Source organism: Raphanus sativus, chromosome 5, assembly GCF_000801105.2.
Source record: "Raphanus sativus cultivar WK10039 chromosome 5, ASM80110v3, whole genome shotgun sequence".
NCBI lineage: Eukaryota > Viridiplantae > Streptophyta > Magnoliopsida > Brassicales > Brassicaceae > Raphanus > Raphanus sativus.
This window is the reverse complement of record NC_079515.1, coordinates 2,203,251-2,222,139: the sequence shown is the minus strand read 5'-3', so window position 1 is coordinate 2,222,139 and position 18,889 is coordinate 2,203,251. Positions and strand designations below refer to the sequence as shown.

The 18,889-nt window shown below is 38.0% G+C and overlaps 5 protein-coding genes across 5 annotated transcripts; 3 read left to right on the top strand and 2 right to left on the bottom strand.

Annotated features, from left to right (window-relative positions):
* Nucleotides 1–270: 270 nt before the first annotated feature.
* Nucleotides 271–2,530, bottom strand: LOC108862420 (prolyl 4-hydroxylase 2). The gene is made up of 7 exons (XM_018636541.2): nucleotides 2,209–2,530; nucleotides 2,050–2,107; nucleotides 1,845–1,949; nucleotides 1,322–1,379; nucleotides 1,003–1,178; nucleotides 826–895; nucleotides 271–746 (listed from the first exon to the last, which is right to left on the bottom strand). Exons 1-7 carry the CDS (start codon nucleotides 2,346–2,348, stop codon nucleotides 451–453), a joined length of 903 nt encoding a protein of 300 aa, XP_018492043.2. The 5' UTR covers nucleotides 2,349–2,530; the 3' UTR covers nucleotides 271–450.
* Nucleotides 2,531–2,716: 186 nt separating this feature from the next.
* Nucleotides 2,717–9,683, top strand: LOC108862417 (SAC3 family protein B). Its single transcript, XM_018636538.2, has 15 exons — nucleotides 2,717–2,948; nucleotides 3,199–3,363; nucleotides 3,640–3,762; nucleotides 3,948–4,151; nucleotides 4,498–4,716; nucleotides 4,802–5,022; nucleotides 5,192–5,292; nucleotides 5,388–5,603; nucleotides 5,690–5,917; nucleotides 5,996–6,087; nucleotides 6,163–6,256; nucleotides 6,356–6,448; nucleotides 6,550–7,454; nucleotides 7,534–7,651; nucleotides 7,745–9,683. Exons 1-15 carry the CDS (start codon nucleotides 2,857–2,859, stop codon nucleotides 9,347–9,349), a joined length of 4,476 nt encoding a protein of 1,491 aa, XP_018492040.1. The 5' UTR covers nucleotides 2,717–2,856; the 3' UTR covers nucleotides 9,350–9,683.
* Nucleotides 9,684–11,010: 1,327 nt separating this feature from the next.
* LOC108862419 (probable galacturonosyltransferase-like 4) lies at nucleotides 11,011–12,272 on the top strand. The gene has a single exon (XM_057010695.1). The coding sequence runs from the start codon at nucleotides 11,109–11,111 to the stop codon at nucleotides 12,156–12,158; it is 1,050 nt and encodes a 349-aa protein (XP_056866675.1). The 5' UTR covers nucleotides 11,011–11,108; the 3' UTR covers nucleotides 12,159–12,272.
* Nucleotides 12,273–13,044: 772 nt separating this feature from the next.
* Nucleotides 13,045–15,737, bottom strand: LOC108857918 (F-box/kelch-repeat protein At3g06240; the record flags this gene model as incomplete). The annotated part of the gene is given in 5 exon segments (XM_057010533.1): nucleotides 13,045–13,075; nucleotides 13,077–13,468; nucleotides 13,470–13,557; nucleotides 13,559–13,784; nucleotides 15,482–15,737. Coding segments are annotated over 5 exon segments (993 nt in total), but the record flags the coding sequence as incomplete, so codon positions are not given.
* Nucleotides 15,738–16,764: 1,027 nt separating this feature from the next.
* Nucleotides 16,765–18,869, top strand: LOC108833491 (uncharacterized). The gene is made up of 5 exons (XM_018606911.2): nucleotides 16,765–17,010; nucleotides 17,211–17,447; nucleotides 17,710–17,821; nucleotides 17,929–18,341; nucleotides 18,419–18,869. The coding sequence occupies exons 1-5, from the start codon at nucleotides 16,836–16,838 to the stop codon at nucleotides 18,706–18,708; spliced, it is 1,227 nt and encodes a 408-aa protein (XP_018462413.1). The 5' UTR covers nucleotides 16,765–16,835; the 3' UTR covers nucleotides 18,709–18,869.
* Nucleotides 18,870–18,889: the final 20 nt, after the last annotated feature.

Here is an 18,889-nt window from a genome sequence, read left to right as displayed (position 1 = left end):
AAGATACAAATATCATTTACTTATTAAATGAAACATTTGGTCATTTTACTGTTTAAAAGCTATTTTGTGACTAAAAACTTGAAAATGGAAATTCTAAACATATTTCTCTACATTATATATATTTTAAAAATATATTCATAAAAAACAGCGTCCGTGAAACCAAGTCGTATTATATAATGGAAAATCCGATGATTAATGTAGTATTAGCTCTTTGAATAGCTTAACCAACACGCAAAAGACAGAAAACGATCACATTCACATTTGTAGACGTAACTGAAATAGAGAGTCCATTGATAAAGAAAATAGGTAACTGATTCAAGAACAAGAGGGGTCTCATCAAGGAACAAGTAGTTCACCAGAGACAAAAAAAAAAATTACAAAAAAAAGTTTGATCAATAAAGAAAACTTAAGGTTACAGTCATAAAGAGAGAGAACATAAATTTAAACTCTTTAACAAGCTTTACAGCTACGCCTGCAGTTTCCAGGGAGCTCTGGAGTTCCCACCATATACTCAGGGTTCTTTGCGCATTCTCCAAGCACTGCCCATCTTTCACAGCTCTCGTTTGCATCCGAACAGCTACCATCATGCGTCACAATCTTATCGAACGAGTCCACGTGAATCCACTTGGTCGCTGACCATTTCTCTCCTTCGATCACAGGACAGCCTCCGTGAAGGCTCAAGGTGTCTGGGGTTGCGTCTTGGTGGAGGTTGAAGAACAACAGTGCATCTCCTTTCTTTGGTTTCACTAAATAAGGTCACAAAAAAAAAATCAAAACATGTTTTTATAACAAGTTTACAGATGATAAGAAAGTTCCACCGCTCACCAGCAATTCCTTTCTTTGCACAATCAGAAAGGTCGTCTTTGTTTACAGAAAGCTTGAGGCGGGAAGACTCCTGAATACAAAGAATTTCATCAGACAGAACAGAGAAACAATACAGAGTGTCAATTGTATAGATGTAAGAAGTGGGGAAATGTGATGGGTTTAAGTATGAATACAAACCACTGCATCAGGGAAAACAGTTTCTCCACCCTTTGTGACATTGGAAAGATACATGAGAACGGTTGCTATACGGTGTCCACCGCGGGCGATGTTGACTTTGTCGTGGAAGTAGTCAAAGTGAGCGTCATATTTCTGACCGTGCTCATATCTCAGCACCTGAAGATCCTCCCCGTTTTCTGTCACCAGAGAATGTAAAAGACTCAGATAACAATTCTGTAAAGAAAGCGCTTTCAAGAAACTCGAGAAGAGTTGACACTTGATTTTCTGAAAAAGGAGATTGAATTCAATAATCAAACTATTCAGGAATGTCTCTGTTTACCTTTTGGGAGGAATGTCCATGTGGAGAGCTTGTCCTCTATACCAGAAACAATAGGATCCTGTGATAAAGCAAAGAAAGCTTCACATGAGCCATGAGGATAGTAATCCTTACCAATAAAAAACCACTTAAGTACCAGCCATAAGCCATGATTGATTATCATAGATACAACTTTGGTGACAAAAAACTAGCTCTAGTAGTAAGCACTAATTCAATACAGTTTTGGGTCAATCTACCAAGATCCAGGAGGCTTATTTAGAAAGATTCATAAAAACATGAACATTGTAACGCAAAATCAAATCCAATATGTGTCTGAACTCTTGGGTTGGATTAGAGATCTAATTCATCAGACTGTCTAATGTCTTCTGATTCAGAAGTGGTGAGGTTTTGAATTTTCAGATCCATTATTATCAGGATCAACATCAAAGCTTTAAAGTCGATTTTCATAAGAATATAAGAATCAAAAAGACCAATGCCCTATTGGAGAAAGACAAGTGAGATGAAAGAAAAAAGAACAAGTCAGCACCTTTCCTTTGGAGATAAACGTGCCGGAGCTGGTCCGAACGTCACTGACTTGACTCTCTCCATTGTCGTTATCAGCAACCGCAGATCTCTGTAGATTCTCTTTTGCCTTGTTTAAAAAAGAAAAAAAAAATCAAAATCAGAAACAACATTCAAAGGAGAAACTTTTCCAAAAATTGAGCTCAGATTTTGAATAGTGAGGCACTTACAAGGGAGATCAAATGATCACATTCCAGGTCCGTTAGAAAACCTTCATACACAAATGCCCTGAAGACAAAAAAACATCCAATGTTGTCCGAATTATATCAGAGAAGAAGACACAAAGTCAAAGTTTCCAAATTTGTTGAGGATTGAGGAAAAATCAAAACCTGGGTTTTGAAGAAACTTGTTTGACTTTAGAAGGGTTGATGATAGAGCTTGGAGAACTAATCAGAGCAGTTGATGACTGAATCAGGACAAGGAAGACTGCTACGAACATCAACAACAATCCGCGGCGAGACATCGTCATTAGCTCTTGGGTCCAAAAAGAAGCGTAGAGAGATCGAAAACTGGGAATGATTTCCTTTTTTTTTTTCAGGAAAATAATAAAGAAGGAAAATTTTAATTTTCTAGTCTCCAGAAAATGTCAACGGTCGTGAAGAGTTGATGGCTCTACTACCTAAAGAGATGGCGGCGACATGCGCACGTCGTTTTGCAATCATGTTCTTCAAAGGAACATTATTCATAAAAAAAAAGAAAAGAAAAATTCTTTTCTTGGCTGCTTTCCCGCGATAAAGCCCATTACAAATAAAAGAGTCAAGGCTTTTAATAGATTAAAGCCCATTTAATAAAAAGGCCAAATAGAAAATCTCGTTCGGTTAAATTCGAAACGTCTCGTATATGTAGAACGTAAATCATCATCGCCGGGAAGTCCCAACGGAGAAACAGAAACCTCGATTTGGTCTAGTTTTCGACTTTAGCCGGCGACGAATGTGAACGAAGCAGCTTCAAAATATCTCAAGGAAGTTTTTACAGAGATGTCATTTAGTCCTTTCGGAAAAGATGTAGGACCGGCGATGAGTTCCAAACCGTCGCCGTTCACAACGTTCGGAGCTTCTGATCCTCCCAGGTGGGTGTGTGTGTGTGTGTGTGTGTTCTTCGATTCCGTGTTGTTGATGTATGTACGTAGCTATGCCTCCTATCGTTGAGGTTTTAGATTTGTTGTTGGATCTAGTATGCTCGGTTCAATTAAAGTGGTTTAGGATCACGCGAAAAGTGACACGTATCTTTTTGAATTTTCTATTAAATTGTGCTCTAGTATCACTTAGGCAGCTCTAAACTTCGTGTTAGGGTTTTCAGAGTTTTTTTATTCCTCGCAGGCCTACTTTAAATCCTCAGTTTGGGCATGATGAATCAAGGAACTTCCTGAAGGACCATAGTGAACGTAGTCCAGCCACGTCTCCAGCTAGTACATCACACACTCTTTCCAGAAGTGGAACTGATGTTGTTGAGATCGGTCGATCACACGATTCAAAAAGGAAAAGGTTGTTTGTGCCATCTCCTTTAAGATGAAGATGGCTCTTTCTGCAATACATTCTGTCCGTTCTGTAGCACTATCATACCCTTGGCGTTCTTAAGATTTGTACGTTTGCGAGAGTTTGTTACACCTTTCTTTGTTGTGCGTTATGTATGGTTCTTTTCAGATTTTCAAAAGTTTTTGTGTGGTTATGGTGTTAGAAAACGATTTTTTTCATACGCATGGTTGTCATGATTTTTGATGTAACTAATTTCAATCTAACAATCCTCACTTTTAATTGCAGTCGTTCGGATCTTCTTCCTGATCGGAGTTTAGGGCTTTCTCGAAGAAACTATTCGCCAGGATCAGGTTTTGGGAATGGCAGCTTGGTAGATGATTTCCAGCAGCCATCTAGTCAAACTTGGATGTAAGCCTTTTATCCTCTTGTCAAGTGTCATAATTTTGGTCTATCCCTACCTTTTTGCTGTTGGAAAAAAAAAAGATAGTCATGTTATGTGTCTTTTCCTCCTTGATTTCTATACTGATTATAAGTTTGTCATCTCACTGACTTCTGGAAACTTGCGTTCTGGTACATTTTCTCATGTTTCGTAGACGCTCGCCATCTTCCGCGGACAGTAATCGGGTGAGGTCGAGGATCAGTCCCAAACGGTTGGAACAAAGCCCAAGCTCTCCATTTCCTTATGCACATGAAGCAGTTGAAATTCAGGAAGCTACAAAAAGAAACTCTTCGGCTCTAGCACATTCTCATAAACCTCTTCATGACAACCCTGTATTTCCTCAACATGATTCTCGAAGGTAGACAGCATGATAACTCACTATATGTTGTAAGCTTATTATTATTATTTTTACATCCTACGGGTACTTATGAATGGCAGGGGATTCACTATCACTATATAGAATAGAGTTGCAATCCTAATAAACTTTATATTTAGCAAGTTGGAGTATGAGCGTACTTACCTTAAGTTTAAAACTTTAAATGGTTGCCTGAAAAAAATTATACTGCTAGCCTGTGAAGTCATGCGTAATTGCTTACGTCTGTGGCAGCTTTATCTTTACTGCTCTTGCAATAAATCTGGTTTCCTCTTTCTGGCTGAATGTGCTTTAAACTTGCTCTTAGTTAAGCATGATGTTTGTATGATAGGTCACCAACAATTCCTCCTGCGTCAGGCACAAAGTCATTTATGCTTTCAAGAAGTTCAGATTCCCAATTTCCTGGGCAGCCATCCTCTGTTAATAATTCTAATAATGCGGTGAAGACAAGTGGTTCACCTGCAACGAAAAGGACGAGATCTCCACCTTTATATCCAGTGGAGGAGGATATCCAGGGAAACTCTTTTTCTTCTGTAAGCTGTACTGAAGGGTAAATTAAACCACACAGTACTGACTCTTTGTATTAATATATGAACCAGTTCCTAAGTTTTCTGAACTTTGTTCATTTTCTACAGAGAAGAGCAAGCCAGGGCAAAGAGACTGGCCCGCTTCAAGGGTGAACTGGACCCTGTTCCAGCCCGACCTGTAAATAGAACTGTGAAGCCTCTGGACAACAAACAAACATTCAATTCACATGAATCAAATAGGGATGATCTGAAGGAAGATGCTTTTTCTGATTATGAAACCTCGGAGCAGCCCTCTCTTATCGTTGGATTATGCCCTGACATGTGTCCTGGTAAGCATAAGCTTGAGACATGCTTATAAAACGACAACTCAGTGTATAGTATTTGGTTTCTTTAATCTGATTAAAAAAGAAATGAGTTACGAACAGTTGATGTCTAGTTCGAGTGAGTAATGTGATTGTAGAACAAATATAATGAGGAAATTTTTTTTCATCTTCCCAGAGTCAGAACGGGGGGAGCGTGAGAGGAAGGGTGACTTGGACCATTATGAGCGTGTAGATGGAGATAGGTATCAGACGAGCAAAGCCCTTGCTGTGAAGAAAGTAAGTTTACCTTATCCATTAAGTATCAGATTCTTTCTTAAGATTACATATGCTAGACCGCCCATTCACTGTTTTGTAAATCTGCCTTTGAGTAGTATACCAGGACGGCGGAGCGAGAAGCCATTTTGATACGACCCATGCCAATCCTGCAGAATACTATGGAATATTTGCTGAGTTTGCTAGACCGCCCTTACAATGAAAACTTTCTTGGCATGTATAATTTCTTATGGGATAGGATGAGAGCTATTCGAATGGATTTAAGAATGCAGCATATTTTCAACCGAGAAGCTATTACTTTACTGGAGCAAATGGTCTGCGTTTTCTGATCTTATGAATGATGATAAGCGATATTCTGCTTTTGAATGTGTGTTTCTTATTATTGATTTCCTTGTTACAGATAAGACTTCACATCATTGCAATGCATGAGTTATGTGAATTTACTAAAGGAGAGGGATTCTCTGAGGGGTTTGATGCACACCTGAATATTGAGCAGATGAACAAGACATCCGTTGAGTTGTTTCAAATGTATGATGATCACAGGAAGAGAGGAATCGCCATTCCCACAGAAAAAGAGTTCCGTGGCTATTATGCTCTTCTCAAACTCGACAAGCACCCTGGCTATAAGGTAAGTATTTCTTGGTGGAATTTGCGGTCAAAAAGTTTGTGCTAAGTTCTTATCCTGACTATAAATTCTTCTTGTTAGGTTGAACCGTCTGAGCTTTCTCTTGATCTTGCCAACATGACTCCAGAAATAAGGCAAACTTCAGAAGTTCTCTTTGCCCGCAGTGTAGCCAGGTACTTCCTTGAACTTTTTTGGGGTGTTAGTTTGTTAATGTGATCTACGTACTGAAACCATTTGTGCAATTACAGAGGTTGTAGAACTGGCAACTTCATTGCCTTCTTTCGCCTCGCACGGAAAGCAAGTTATCTTCAAGCATGTCTAATGCATGCTCACTTTTCGAAGGTCAGCCCTTATCTGTGGTGTCGGTTTAAAAGTTATCATTCTTACCGTGTTGGTGTGTGGTTAATTCCCCGAGATCTAAGCTTTATTATGTTTCATCAGCTAAGAACTCAGGCTCTTGCTTCCCTGCACGCGGGTATCCAAAATAATCAGGGTATTCCAGTTTCAGATGTGTCAAAGTGGATAGGGATGGAGGTAATTTTTCCATCGATTAGCTACTTGGTGTATCCCTGTCGTGGTCTATCACAGAGAAATTGCTAGAGGTCTTACATTTTTCTTCCGGTGATGGAATACAGGAAGAGGACATAGAAGCCCTGTTGGAGTACCATGGGTTTTCAATAAAAGAGTTTGAAGAGCCATACATGGTAAAGGAGGACCTGTTTCTCCATGCTGATATGGACTACAAAACAAAATGCTCAAAACTTGTTCACATGAAAAAGTCAAGAACCATTGTGGAAGATGTGTATGCTCTCTCGATGGAGGAAGATGTTTCTGCTCCCTCTCCGTTGTCATCCTTGCCGATAGAAGCAAATAAAGGATATCAACAGGAAAGGCCGCCTGCTCAAAGTCTTAAGAAACAAACATCAGTGCGTCTAGTTGATAAAGAAATGACCAATTCCAAGACTTCCCTCTTATTGGAGGAGGACCAGCCAGTGAGGATATCTGTTACAAATCCAGTGCGGCCGTCTGATGTAAAACCAGCAGTGGATCAACAGAAAGGAAACCACTCTACGCCGGCTGGTGAATTTCATTCTCCCCTGAATTTCTATTCTCCTGGATTTCCTCAAGCTAATTCCTCGAATTTGAAGAAACAACCTAACGACGGCCACACTAGTATATCTCCTGTGGAAATTAAATTTCCATGTGCAGAGCATATGCAAACGAATCTTGTGCCTGGACCTACTTTGCAACAAAGTCCATTTTCAGGGCATATGCAAACGAATCTTGTGCCTGGACCTACTTTGCAACAAAGTACAAAGTCCATGCCTATGGAGAGAGTGGCTGTAACTACCATTTCAGAGTCTCCAAGGAGTGTAGAAAACATATCTGCTTTGGAAGAAGCAGTACCTGAAGCTGCGATGACTGCTACCTTGGAAGAGAGCTTCCATGGCACTGAACAGGAAGACGAGGATGGACGTGAGGACATCACAAATCAGTATGATGAGGAAGTGGCGAAGGCCAAGCTCAAGTTGATCATAAGGTCTACCAGCTCATGCAAGTTGATAATTGGTTTAGGTTACTTTTTTTTTTTTTAACTTTTCTATTCTAAATCTTCACAGACTATGGAAGCGGTGGTCTTCACGTCAAAGTGAATTGCGGGAGCGTCAACAGTTAGCTGCAGCAGCTGCACTGAATTCTCTAACCCTGGGCACTCCTATCAGACTCAGCAAAACTCGTGTAAGTTTCAGTTTTCAAGGAAGCAATAAAAGTCTTTTAAGGCATTTACTATTGAGGTTGGTCGTCTAACTTCGGTTCTCGCTTCATACACAGCAATCGAAGACTTGTGGTGAGTTTGACATTGATCAAGCGATGAAGAGGAGATTTGAAGAACGTGAAAAATCATGGTCAAGGCTGAATATTTCAGATGTGGTAGCTGATATATTAGTCGAAAGGAATCCAGAATCCAAATGCATATGGTGGAAGGTCATCCTATGTACTCAATTAAAATCAGTTAAGGCATCAGGTCAGGATACACATGCAGAAGCCAGTCGATGGTTATCATCAAAGCTTATCCCTCACACAGAACATAGTATCTCGGATGATAATCTGGTGTTTTCAGCTCCGGGTGTGTCGGTATGGAATAAACGGGTTGCAAGTGGGTCTGATTCTGATTTTAGATGCTGTCTCTCAGTAGCTAGGGATGTGGAAGCTGATAATGATCTTCGTGAAAGCACACGTGGTGCAAGTGCAGTTATCTTCCTTGCATCTGAAGCCCTCCCTCTGAACCTCCAGAGAACACATCTTAACCAAATTCTTGGGTCAGTACCTAACGGTTCACTCCTTCCCCTTCTCGTTCTAATCAGCTCAAGCAATGGAGAAAGCTTGGACCCTGATACAAATCTCGTCTCTGAACTAGGCCTCCATGATATTGACAAATCAAAGATAGCAAGCTTCAACATCGTTTCTATTGCCAATAAGTCCCAGAAGGGACATGAAGTTCGTTTTTTCAGCGACTCACGGCTAAGGGACGGGCTTAAATGGCTTGCGGGCAATTCACCTCTGCAACCAAATCTTCATCACGTTAAACCGCGGGAACTTGTTCTGACGCATTTTAGTTTTTCACTGGAGGTTCTTAAGAAGATGCCAGATCATGAAGTTGATCCTAACATCTGCATATCAGCCTTCAACGACGCATTGGAAAGATTAAAAAGAAACATCACTTCTGCTGCTGAAGCTAATCCGATCGGTTGGCCTGGCCCTGAGACAATGTTGCTCGACGACGGTAATAGAAAAGAACATATAATGGTGAAGCGGTATCTACCCAACGTGGACTGGAGCAGTGCTGAGAGCATCGAACAACTCAACTCCGTGCTCGAGAACTGTAAGCTTCCATGTTTCGAAGATGATTTGACATGGTTAACACTAGGATGTGCTTCTGGTGCCGAGATAGAGGACTATACGGAACGGCTTGAGGGATGCTTAGTTGAGTATTTGACACAGACGAGCAGTCTCATGGGAGACTCATTAGCCAGCAAAGAAGCAAGAGTGATGCTACAAAGAAACACTAGACTCGAACTCCATAACTCAAGCTACTACCGTATCATCCCGAGATGGATCGGTGTCTTCCAGAGGATCATTAACTGGCGGATAATGGGTGTGCTAGATTCATCGTCTTCCTCAGCTTACGTACTGAACTCCGATCTCACCATGTCAGCTTCTTCAAGCTATTATGCTGATAAGTTCTCGTCTGAAGATGCATCATACCAATCCTCTCGTCCAAATCTTCCATTACTTCACGAAATGGTCCAAGTCAGTTGCACCCCCTCGAAGTCGTCTCCTCCTCCACGTAATCACAAATCCCAGAGAGATGTACAAGTAGAATCAGTTCAGATTGATGATAGAGACATAGATGAGTCGATGTTGGAGAAGAGCTGAGAAGCTTCGAGAAGGATTGATATGATGATTGCTGAGGGTGAGGAGTTAGCTGATGAAACAGAGAGCTCATGGAGGGGGAGTAAAGGAAAAGAAGTGACGGTGAAGGATAAGGAGAGTTATAGATTAAATGAATTGTTGGAGAAATGTAACTTGGTACAGAATAGCATAGCCGAGAAGCTCTGCATTTACTTTTGAACTTTTCTTTAGTTAGCTTTGCTATATATGATGAAATATGTGACAGAGAAAAAGTACAGAAGAAACAATCATCAATGTGATTATATCGTTTCCGTTAATAAACGGACTAATAGGCCTAATGCTCTATTGGGCCCTCCTTAACCGTAATTTTACTACTATCTAGATGATAATACACCTTTAATATACCCAAACGTAAGGAGGAATCGTTGGACCCAGTTAAAGAGAGTGGCCTCACATTGTGTCACACACTTCTTTGCGTGACAGCTACGTTTCTTTTGTTTCCATATACAGACAGTGTCATTGCTAAAAGAAACAAGTTGTCTTTCTTTTGCCGCCACTCGCCAGTAAGCACATGCACGCGCGAAATTCTTGCACTGCACTCAAAGACAAAGCGCATATTCTTTAGTCCTTTACTTTATGCTATTTTTCCCATCAACGAAATGCCATTTGGTTTTTTTTTTTATAACTCTGGTATCTGGGCAGCCACATTCCCAACTATCCCCCGAAGGGGGTCCAGCGCCCCAACGGAAGGGATGTTAAATCCGTTGTGGTCAAGGCTCGAACCCAGGTGGCGGGTAGTACAGCTGTACCTCCTTTACCACCAAGCTACGAGCACTCGGTTTGAAATGCCATTTGTTTACGTTATCTTTTTATATACATGTATTTTTTGAATAAAGCTAATCTTTTAGCATATTGATTCGTTCTCGATTCTCAGATTTTCTTCTTTGCAAATGTTTTTACTTGGTCAAAACCAAAGTTTGAACTTGAAAAATTTGCCACTAATAACTAGTCTTGTTGGTGTAAGCATGCATCTATGATCACGTTTTCGTTGCTGAAAAAACCAACAAGCTTTTAGTGTTTGAAACACTTCAGCAAATCCAGTTAAAGACTTTCAACAGATTTTTTTTCAATGAATAACAGCATGTTTATTTATATGTCTCGGTGGCATGCATGAAGATTGGAGTAACATACACATTTTTCTTAATACTTGAAATGTGGAGTGTGTATCACATACTTTCTTAACTAGTTCAGTTGGTATGATGATATTATCAAAATATGGTTACCAAATTAAATAAAGAGATGTGAAACATCTAGCTCTATTTTTAGATGGATTAACATAAGAAAATTTGTTTTTCTCTCGAACTACATGAAAACCATATGCTTTACATTTTTAGACGAAATTTGTTATTCTAATTTTAGAATTTTCTTTATAAAAAAAAACCGCCGGCACAATCAACTAAAAGAAACGACAGCAAAGCAAATTGATCAGCACAATCTAAAAACTCTCCCCAATTTAATTAGACAACAGGCTTCTCTTCTTCCCTATTTCACATGAAATAGATTTTTTTTAGACAAAGATTGTTTGGGGGAAACACTCCGAACTTCAATCTCTTCCTCACATTCCGACTGCTAATAAAACAAGCCTCTCCTCAAAACCCTTTATTCTAGCCCCTCCCTACCAATGGCTCTATTAACTATTCATCTTTTTAAATTGTAATAAACCTTTTTTTGTTAAAACCAAAAAAATAAAAATAAAAGACTTTACCTGAGAATTAGGTTCAGGATGGCCTCAAGGAGCCTCTCCTACACACAACTCCTAGGCCTCCTGTCCTTTATCTTCCTCTTGTTCACAACCTCCACAACCACGGTTCGTGTTGGAGTCATTCTCCATAAGCCTTCTGCTCCAACCCTTCCTGTATTCAGAGAAGCCCCAGCTTTTAGAAACGGTGATCAATGTGATGAGGCTGATAAGATTCATATAGCCATGACTCTAGACACAAACTACCTCCGTGGAACAATGGCTGCTGTCTTGTCTCTCCTACAACATTCAACCTGTCCTGAAAACCTCTCTTTTCATTTCCTCTCCCTTCCTCATTTCGAAAACGACCTCTTCTCCAGCATCAAATCAACCTTCCCTTACCTAAACTTCAAGATCTACACGTTCGATCCAAACCTAGTCCGCAGCAAAATCTCCAAGTCCATCAGGCAAGCCCTGGACCAGCCTCTAAACTACGCGAGAATCTACCTCGCGGATATCATTCCCACCAGCGTCGACCGGATCATATACCTAGACTCAGACCTCGTCGTGGTCGATGACATAGAGAAGCTATGGCATGTGGAGATGGAAGGTAAAGTCGTGGCAGCTCCCGAGTACTGCCACGCGAACTTCACCTACTATTTCACCAAAGCTTTCTGGTCGGACCCGGAACTAGTCAAAGTCCTCGAGGGAAAACGCCCATGTTATTTCAACACGGGCGTTATGGTCGTGGACGTTGGTAAATGGAGGAGAGGGATGTATACACAGAAGGTAGAAGAGTGGATGACCGTTCAGAAGCAGAAGAGGATATACCATTTGGGATCATTGCCTCCGTTTTTATTGATATTCGCCGGAGATATTAAAGCTGTTGATCATCGGTGGAACCAGCATGGTCTAGGAGGTGATAACTTCGAAGGGAAATGTAGAACGTTGCATCCGGGTCCGATAAGTCTTCTTCATTGGAGTGGGAAAGGGAAGCCGTGGTTGAGATTAGATTCAAGGAAGCCTTGTATTGTTGATCATCTTTGGGCTCCGTATGATTTGTACCGTTCATCAAGACATTCATTAGAAGAGTAGAGGCAAACAAAATATATATATAAGAAAATGGCACGTATATATACTAGGAGATGGAGAAGATCCAGGCAGGGTGCTATCGAAGAGAGCGAGAAAGAACCAAGTGTAGCACACACACACACACTAAAAAAAGAGAAACTAAAGAGAGAGTTAATTTTGTAACACACACTCTTAATACAAAAAAAAGAAAGACATGCATTGCGCTTGGTAGTATAAGACATGCATCATGCATCATCATTTTTTTTGTTCTCATTGGTTTCCTCTCTTTGCTTCGACGTGTAATATGTATATAGGGTAGTTTTACTGCAAAAAAAAAATGGAGGATTAAATTCATTCTTTATTGATTCAAATTCATTCATATATTAATCTGCCTCTCCTTACTGAAGTATATATTACCAGGATAAGAAAAGGTCATAAACGTCTGGTTTATGTGAATGTTATAAAATTCAATTTGGTTTATCCCGGTTAGTAAGTTAGTAACCAAGATTTTTATAGCGGCTTGATTGTAGTTTATTTCAACTCGCAGCCGTTTCTCCACCAGACGAAAGAGCCCGTCAAACAGCAGTGCAGAAGGCTGTACACGCTCACCGTCTTCAGGGTTTTCCAAGGAGAGCTCGCGCAGTCTTATAGCTACCTCGGGTTAAAGACATACGAGGAAGGTCATTGGCTTTAGTCCGTATGAGTAACAGTCCTATTTAACGCATTGAGTTCTTTTCAATTCTCATTAAATGTTTCATTAATACTAACATAGAGAATATACAACTTTTTTATTGTGATAAAAAAAAAAAATATACAACTTTTTATTTTGATTTTAGTTGTTACATAAGGTTGTGCATTATGTTAAATAACATGGATAGAAACATGATGGAGCCAACCAAAATGTTCTCGTTCAGTTCTCAACACCATACGAGTTTGGCGATGAGGCTCTCTACGTACGTACTGGTCTCGAACTTGTCACTAAGCTCTACCCCGCGAATCCCCAAATTCCACGACGCATTGGTCTCAAAATTGTACAAGACCAAGTTTCCATCAAGTTTCAGAAGAAACTCTTTATTCTTGTTAGTGGAACACAAGGGTTTCATCGACTTGTAGAACAAGCTGATCCGGATCTTGCTCCACGAACTCGCTACACCATACTCATTCATCACCCATATATCATTGTGAAAAATGTAGCAACTATTCACTACAGAGAGACACCCGTTGAGGATCCCGACCCCCAAATGTACGAAACCAAGAGGAAAATACTCAGCTTCATCAGGCAACGGCATCTCTCGAAACTCCTCGGTTTTAATATCAAATGCTAACACCATTCTTCTGGTAGTGATCACCGTCCTGAAGCGTAAACACCCAGTGGCACGCACCGTTGAGATTCACACCGGAGTAAAACCCATTCCCGATCCTTCAAATCACGTATTCATCTCCAAGAGTTTGCCTTCAAGGAGTAGACACTAGCGTTGACAACATGGGCACGAACATCAGGAACAAGCTTCACTACTTTGTAATCATCGGTCAGATCATCAAAGCCAAATCCACAAATTCGGAACTCTTCTTCATATCTACGAGGTATAGTCACAGGTAATCTCTTGGATTCTCCAGTGGTTGGATTATACAAGAACATAGTGCCTTCACCTTCACCTTCACCTGGAGATAGGTATGTTATAATGGTTCTGTTCGCGGACTTTTAACGATTTTAAAAAATAAATAATAAATTTAATTAATTATTTTTACGGGAAAATGTAATTGTGTAATTTTGATGAGAAAACTGGATTTTTCGGTTTAAACAGAAAAATTCTGATTTTGTAGTTTTGGCGAAAAAATTCTACTTTTACAATTTTGGCGAAAATACATTTTTTTTTGTTTTGACGGAAATTTTGATATTGCTGTTTTGGCAACCAAATTTGATTTTTTGGGTTTAGCAGAAAAACTTGATTGTACTGATAAAATTCGATTTTGCAATTTTGTCGGAAAAACTTGATTTTGCGGTTTTAATATGAAATATTGTTTTTTTGTGGTTTTAACATGAAAACTCGGTTCTAACGGAAAAACTGGATTTGCGTTAATATAATAAATAAATCAGTAAAAAAAATATTTGTTTAATTTAATTTTTGTTAAAATAATATAAAACTAAAAAGTTATCAGCAATAGTTTAAATGGGTTAGTGCAAAATTACTGGATCTAAATAGGTACCACTAATAAATCTATTTTTAAAAATAGTTAAAAATAGATTTAAACTAGGTGTTTTGCCCGCAGTTGCGGGCTTAATAATTTTACAAATTACTAAATAAATATATTATCAATTCGAGAACCATTAAAATAAATTATTTTCATGCTTTTGATATATTTAATAATTAAATAAATATTAATTTTATATACAATAAAGTTTATTTTAATAAAAAAATATTTATTATGTAAACAATTTGAAAATATTCATATATTCATAAAACTATATGCTGACAAAAAATTCATAAAACTATATATATGGATTTATATTTATTTTAAAAATATTTTAATGTAAATATTATTGGATCACATAATATATAATTTTGTAGATAATGATGAGAATCAAATTAATGAAATTCGTTTTAAATTTGTGAGTAATTATATATTAACAAATCTAATCTAATTATGTATTAAAGATAATGAAGATTTTAAACGCTATAACTTTTAACGTGAGAGAAAGAAAATCGCTTTGAATATAGTATTATAAACTAAATGTTCTCTTTTCAGTTATATAAAATTGATAATTTTCTTGATTAATCTTTAGTTATGTTTTTTTCTGTTTTATTTTAGTTTAATTTGTTATTAAAAGATAATTTCAGATAACAACACAATATATATGTGTTTATATCATATTTTATTTTTTAATATATATTAGGTTTCAGATAATTCTTCTTATTATTGTTATTATTATTTTTAATCATTTAAATTCGTTTTTGTTTTGGAGTTAATTTATATATTTTATTCATTAAGGGTATAAACGATATTAACCACTCTAACTTTTAACGTGAGAGCTCGAATCCAAAATTTTACATAACAACACAATATATATGTGTTTATATCATATTTTATTTTTTAATATATATTAGGTTTCAGATAATTCTTCTTATTATTGTTATTATTATTTTTAATCATTTAAATTCGTTTTTGTTTTGGAGTTAATTTATATATTTTATTCATTAAGGGTATAAACGATATTAACCATTCTAACTTTTAACGTGAGAGCTCGAATCCAAAATTTTACTTCGCAAATAATAGTATAGATGGGTATGTGTTTTTAATTAGGATGGTTTTTGAATAGGGTGGGTTTTACCGTTTTAACATCCAACCTGGAGAGATACACACTAAACCATTGCATGATCCGATGATCCTAACCCGATTTCTAGGATTCAATTTTGCAGTCTGCCGCTCAAGCATCACGCGAAGTTCATATTCGTTTACCCCATATCTCTTACCAAATTCGATGATACTACTCGGGGCGTCTTTGAGCGGATAATCGAGCTCAACAGCTATCAAATCTCTAGCTCCTCCTCCTCCTTCGCTTACGTCACCACCGATGGAGTCCAACTCTAATGCGTAGAGGTTTTTTTTGATGTATTAAAAGAAAACAATAATGACATATATATTATACTAATAAATTAAATTAAAAATAAATATTGATTAGTAATTTTAACTATATTATACTTTTAATGATTCTGAAGTTATTTTAATTTTAGATAATCACTAAAATATAATTAATTAAAAATATAAGTATACATTAAATATAATTATGATAAATAATATTTTCAGAAAATATTTTGGATTTTTAAATTAGTTTTTAGATTTTTATTACTATATAAATGATATTTTGAAAATGTATTTTATAATAAAAAGAAAATAATTTTTAATTAAAGAATAAATATAACTCAATTTTCTGTATAATAATGGATTTGAATAAATCTACAAATTTTTTTTTAATTTCCAATTAAATAACTAGGATAGACGTTTGGAGTCTCAATCGGATTTTAGTTTTATCTAATCGGGTTTCGGCTTTTTGGGTTTATCAAAATTAGCCTCACTCGGATTATTTAAGAATTCGGTTCGGGATCGATTCAGGTTCTATTGGGTGGATTATTAAATCTTCAAATAACTGTTATAATCCAATGTACTTTCAGATTCGGGTCCCAATCGATTTTTCGGTTTTAAAATGTCTGATTTGTACCTATTTTGCAATCAAAATATAAGTAAAATCGGTTCTTTGAGTTTAAAATAAATGTTTTGAACTTTTTGTAACCAAAACGTAAGTAAAATCGATTTAAAAATAATAAAAGAACGTCAACAGTGATCATTCAAAATCAAACGAAAGGAAAACATATTTTTTTATAACTTCAAGAAAAATATATTTATTGATAAAAAAAGGAAAACATACTTATTCATATACCAATTTCGTTAATTTCCGGGTTCTGGTCTGATCTCGGTTTTCTTAAACCGATTCAATCCTAATTTCCCGGTTAGTCAAACCGTGCATTAACGTATGTTTGAAGTTTATGGGAAATGGATTAAATTGACACTTTCATTTGTAAGTGTCTGATTATGTAATTTCCAGAAACTTTTCATCTCTTTCTTCCTTGTGCACACAAGCAACCAACAGAGGAAGATAATCAAATCACAAAAAAAAAACAAAAAAAAAACTCTGAAATCACTATGTCGTGCTTAGCTTGTTGCTGTGCGTCGGCGACGTGTGGGTTATGCTCGTCGGTGGCTTCCGGTATCTCGAGGAAATCGGCGAGGATCGCTTATTGTGGTCTCTTCGGCGCCTCCCTCGTCGTCTCTTGGGTTCTCCGCGAGACCGCTGCTCCGCTCCTGGAGAAATTCTCTTGTACGCTCTCTGATTGATCCTTTCAATTCTCCATCTGGGTTTGTAGAAAGTAGCCTCCTTTTAGCTTAAGAGAGACTTCCATGATTTTGGAATTGAAATTAGGGTTTCTCTGTTAGAAATTTCGTGTCTTTTGTAGATGAAACAAACAGATTGATAAGGAATCATCGTTCTAATGATGTGAATCTCTGTTTGACAAACAGGGATAAACACTTCGGATTCATATACTAAAGAATGGTATCAGCAGCAAGCTGTTCTTCGTGTGAGCTTTGGGAACTTTCTCTTCTTTGCCATCTACGCTTTGGTCATGATTGGTGTGAAAGACCAGAACGATAGGCGTGATTCGTGGCACCACGGTGGATGGCCTGTGAAGATGATTGTTTGGTTTCTGCTTGTTGTCCTCATGTTCTTTGTTCCAAATGTTATCGTCTCAGTCTATGGTAAAGTCTTTTTGCTTTTATATCATCAAACTTTAGTTTATGAGCTTGAGAATTAAACAGTATGTGTGATTATATATTATGCTTGGGTATAGCTTCAAATAGCACACAGAAGTTGATGAATATTTTCCATTTATTGTAATTATTTAATAAAAGATTGAGAATTGAAGTAAAAAACCATCACTTGATTCGCTTTTCTTTATGTATAGAGAGAAAAAGGCCATGTATGCGGTTAATCTCAGTGCTTACACATAAATTGTTACAGGAATTTTATCAAAGTTTGGTGCCGGAGCATTTCTGTTGGTTCAAGTGGTCTTGTTGTTAGATGCTACACATAACTGGAATGATTCTTGGGTCGAGAAAGATGAAAGGAAGTGGTATCTTCAACCTGCCCTGTGTTTATAACCATTATTACCCTTTTTATTTGCTCCTTTTTGAAGTTTCATCAAGGACAATTTTCTGACATTATTATTTCTCTATATAGGTACATCGCTCTGCTTGTCATATCTGTCGTGTGTTACCTTGCCACATACGCCTTCTCAGGAGTTCTGTTCATGTGGTTCAACCCGTCAGGCCATGATTGTGGACTAAATGTTTTCTTCATCGTCATGACGATGATCCTTGCCTTTGTTTTTGCCATTGTTGCCTTACATCCTGCGGTCAATGGCAGCCTTTTACCAGCATCGGTTATATCGGTTTACTGTGCGTATGTCTGTTACACGGGTCTCTCCAGCGAACCACACGACTACGTGTGCAATGGGCTTAACAGATCAAAGGCAGTGACCGCTAGTACTCTAACGCTCGGAATGCTCACTACAGTTCTCTCTGTTCTCTATTCCGCCCTCCGAGCTGGCTCCTCCACAACATTCCTCTCACCACCATCCTCTCCCAGAGCAGGTACTTCTAAGAGCATTAGTCTTTTGTCTGGTTGTGTGAATAGGAAGTCTGAAGTAGATTTAAACGTTGTGTTTCAGGTGGTAAGGAGGCATTGTTAGAAGACCCTGAGGATGGGAAGAAAGGTGGTGAAGCAGAGGCACGTCCTGTGAGTTACTCATACTCTTTCTTCCATATAATCTTTGCGCTGGCGAGCATGTACGCGGCAATGCTTCTCTCGGGATGGACTGACTCGTCAGAGAGTGCTTCTCTGATCGATGTGGGATGGACCTCTGTTTGGGTCAAGATTTGCACCGGTTGGGTCACAGCTGCACTCTACATCTGGACACTCATCGCACCGCACATCCTTCCTGATCGCGAGTTCTACTAAATGGCACTTATATGTTCCGGTGAATATGTTTATATATTAGCGACTTAAAGACTGGGTATGGTCATGTAATGGTAATGAATGTAGCTCTTATCATATTCTATATATACTTGTAATTAAAACATGAACTAAAAGACTTGAATGTTGGGAGTGTTCTTGGATCCTTTCTCGGTTCTGTTTTATG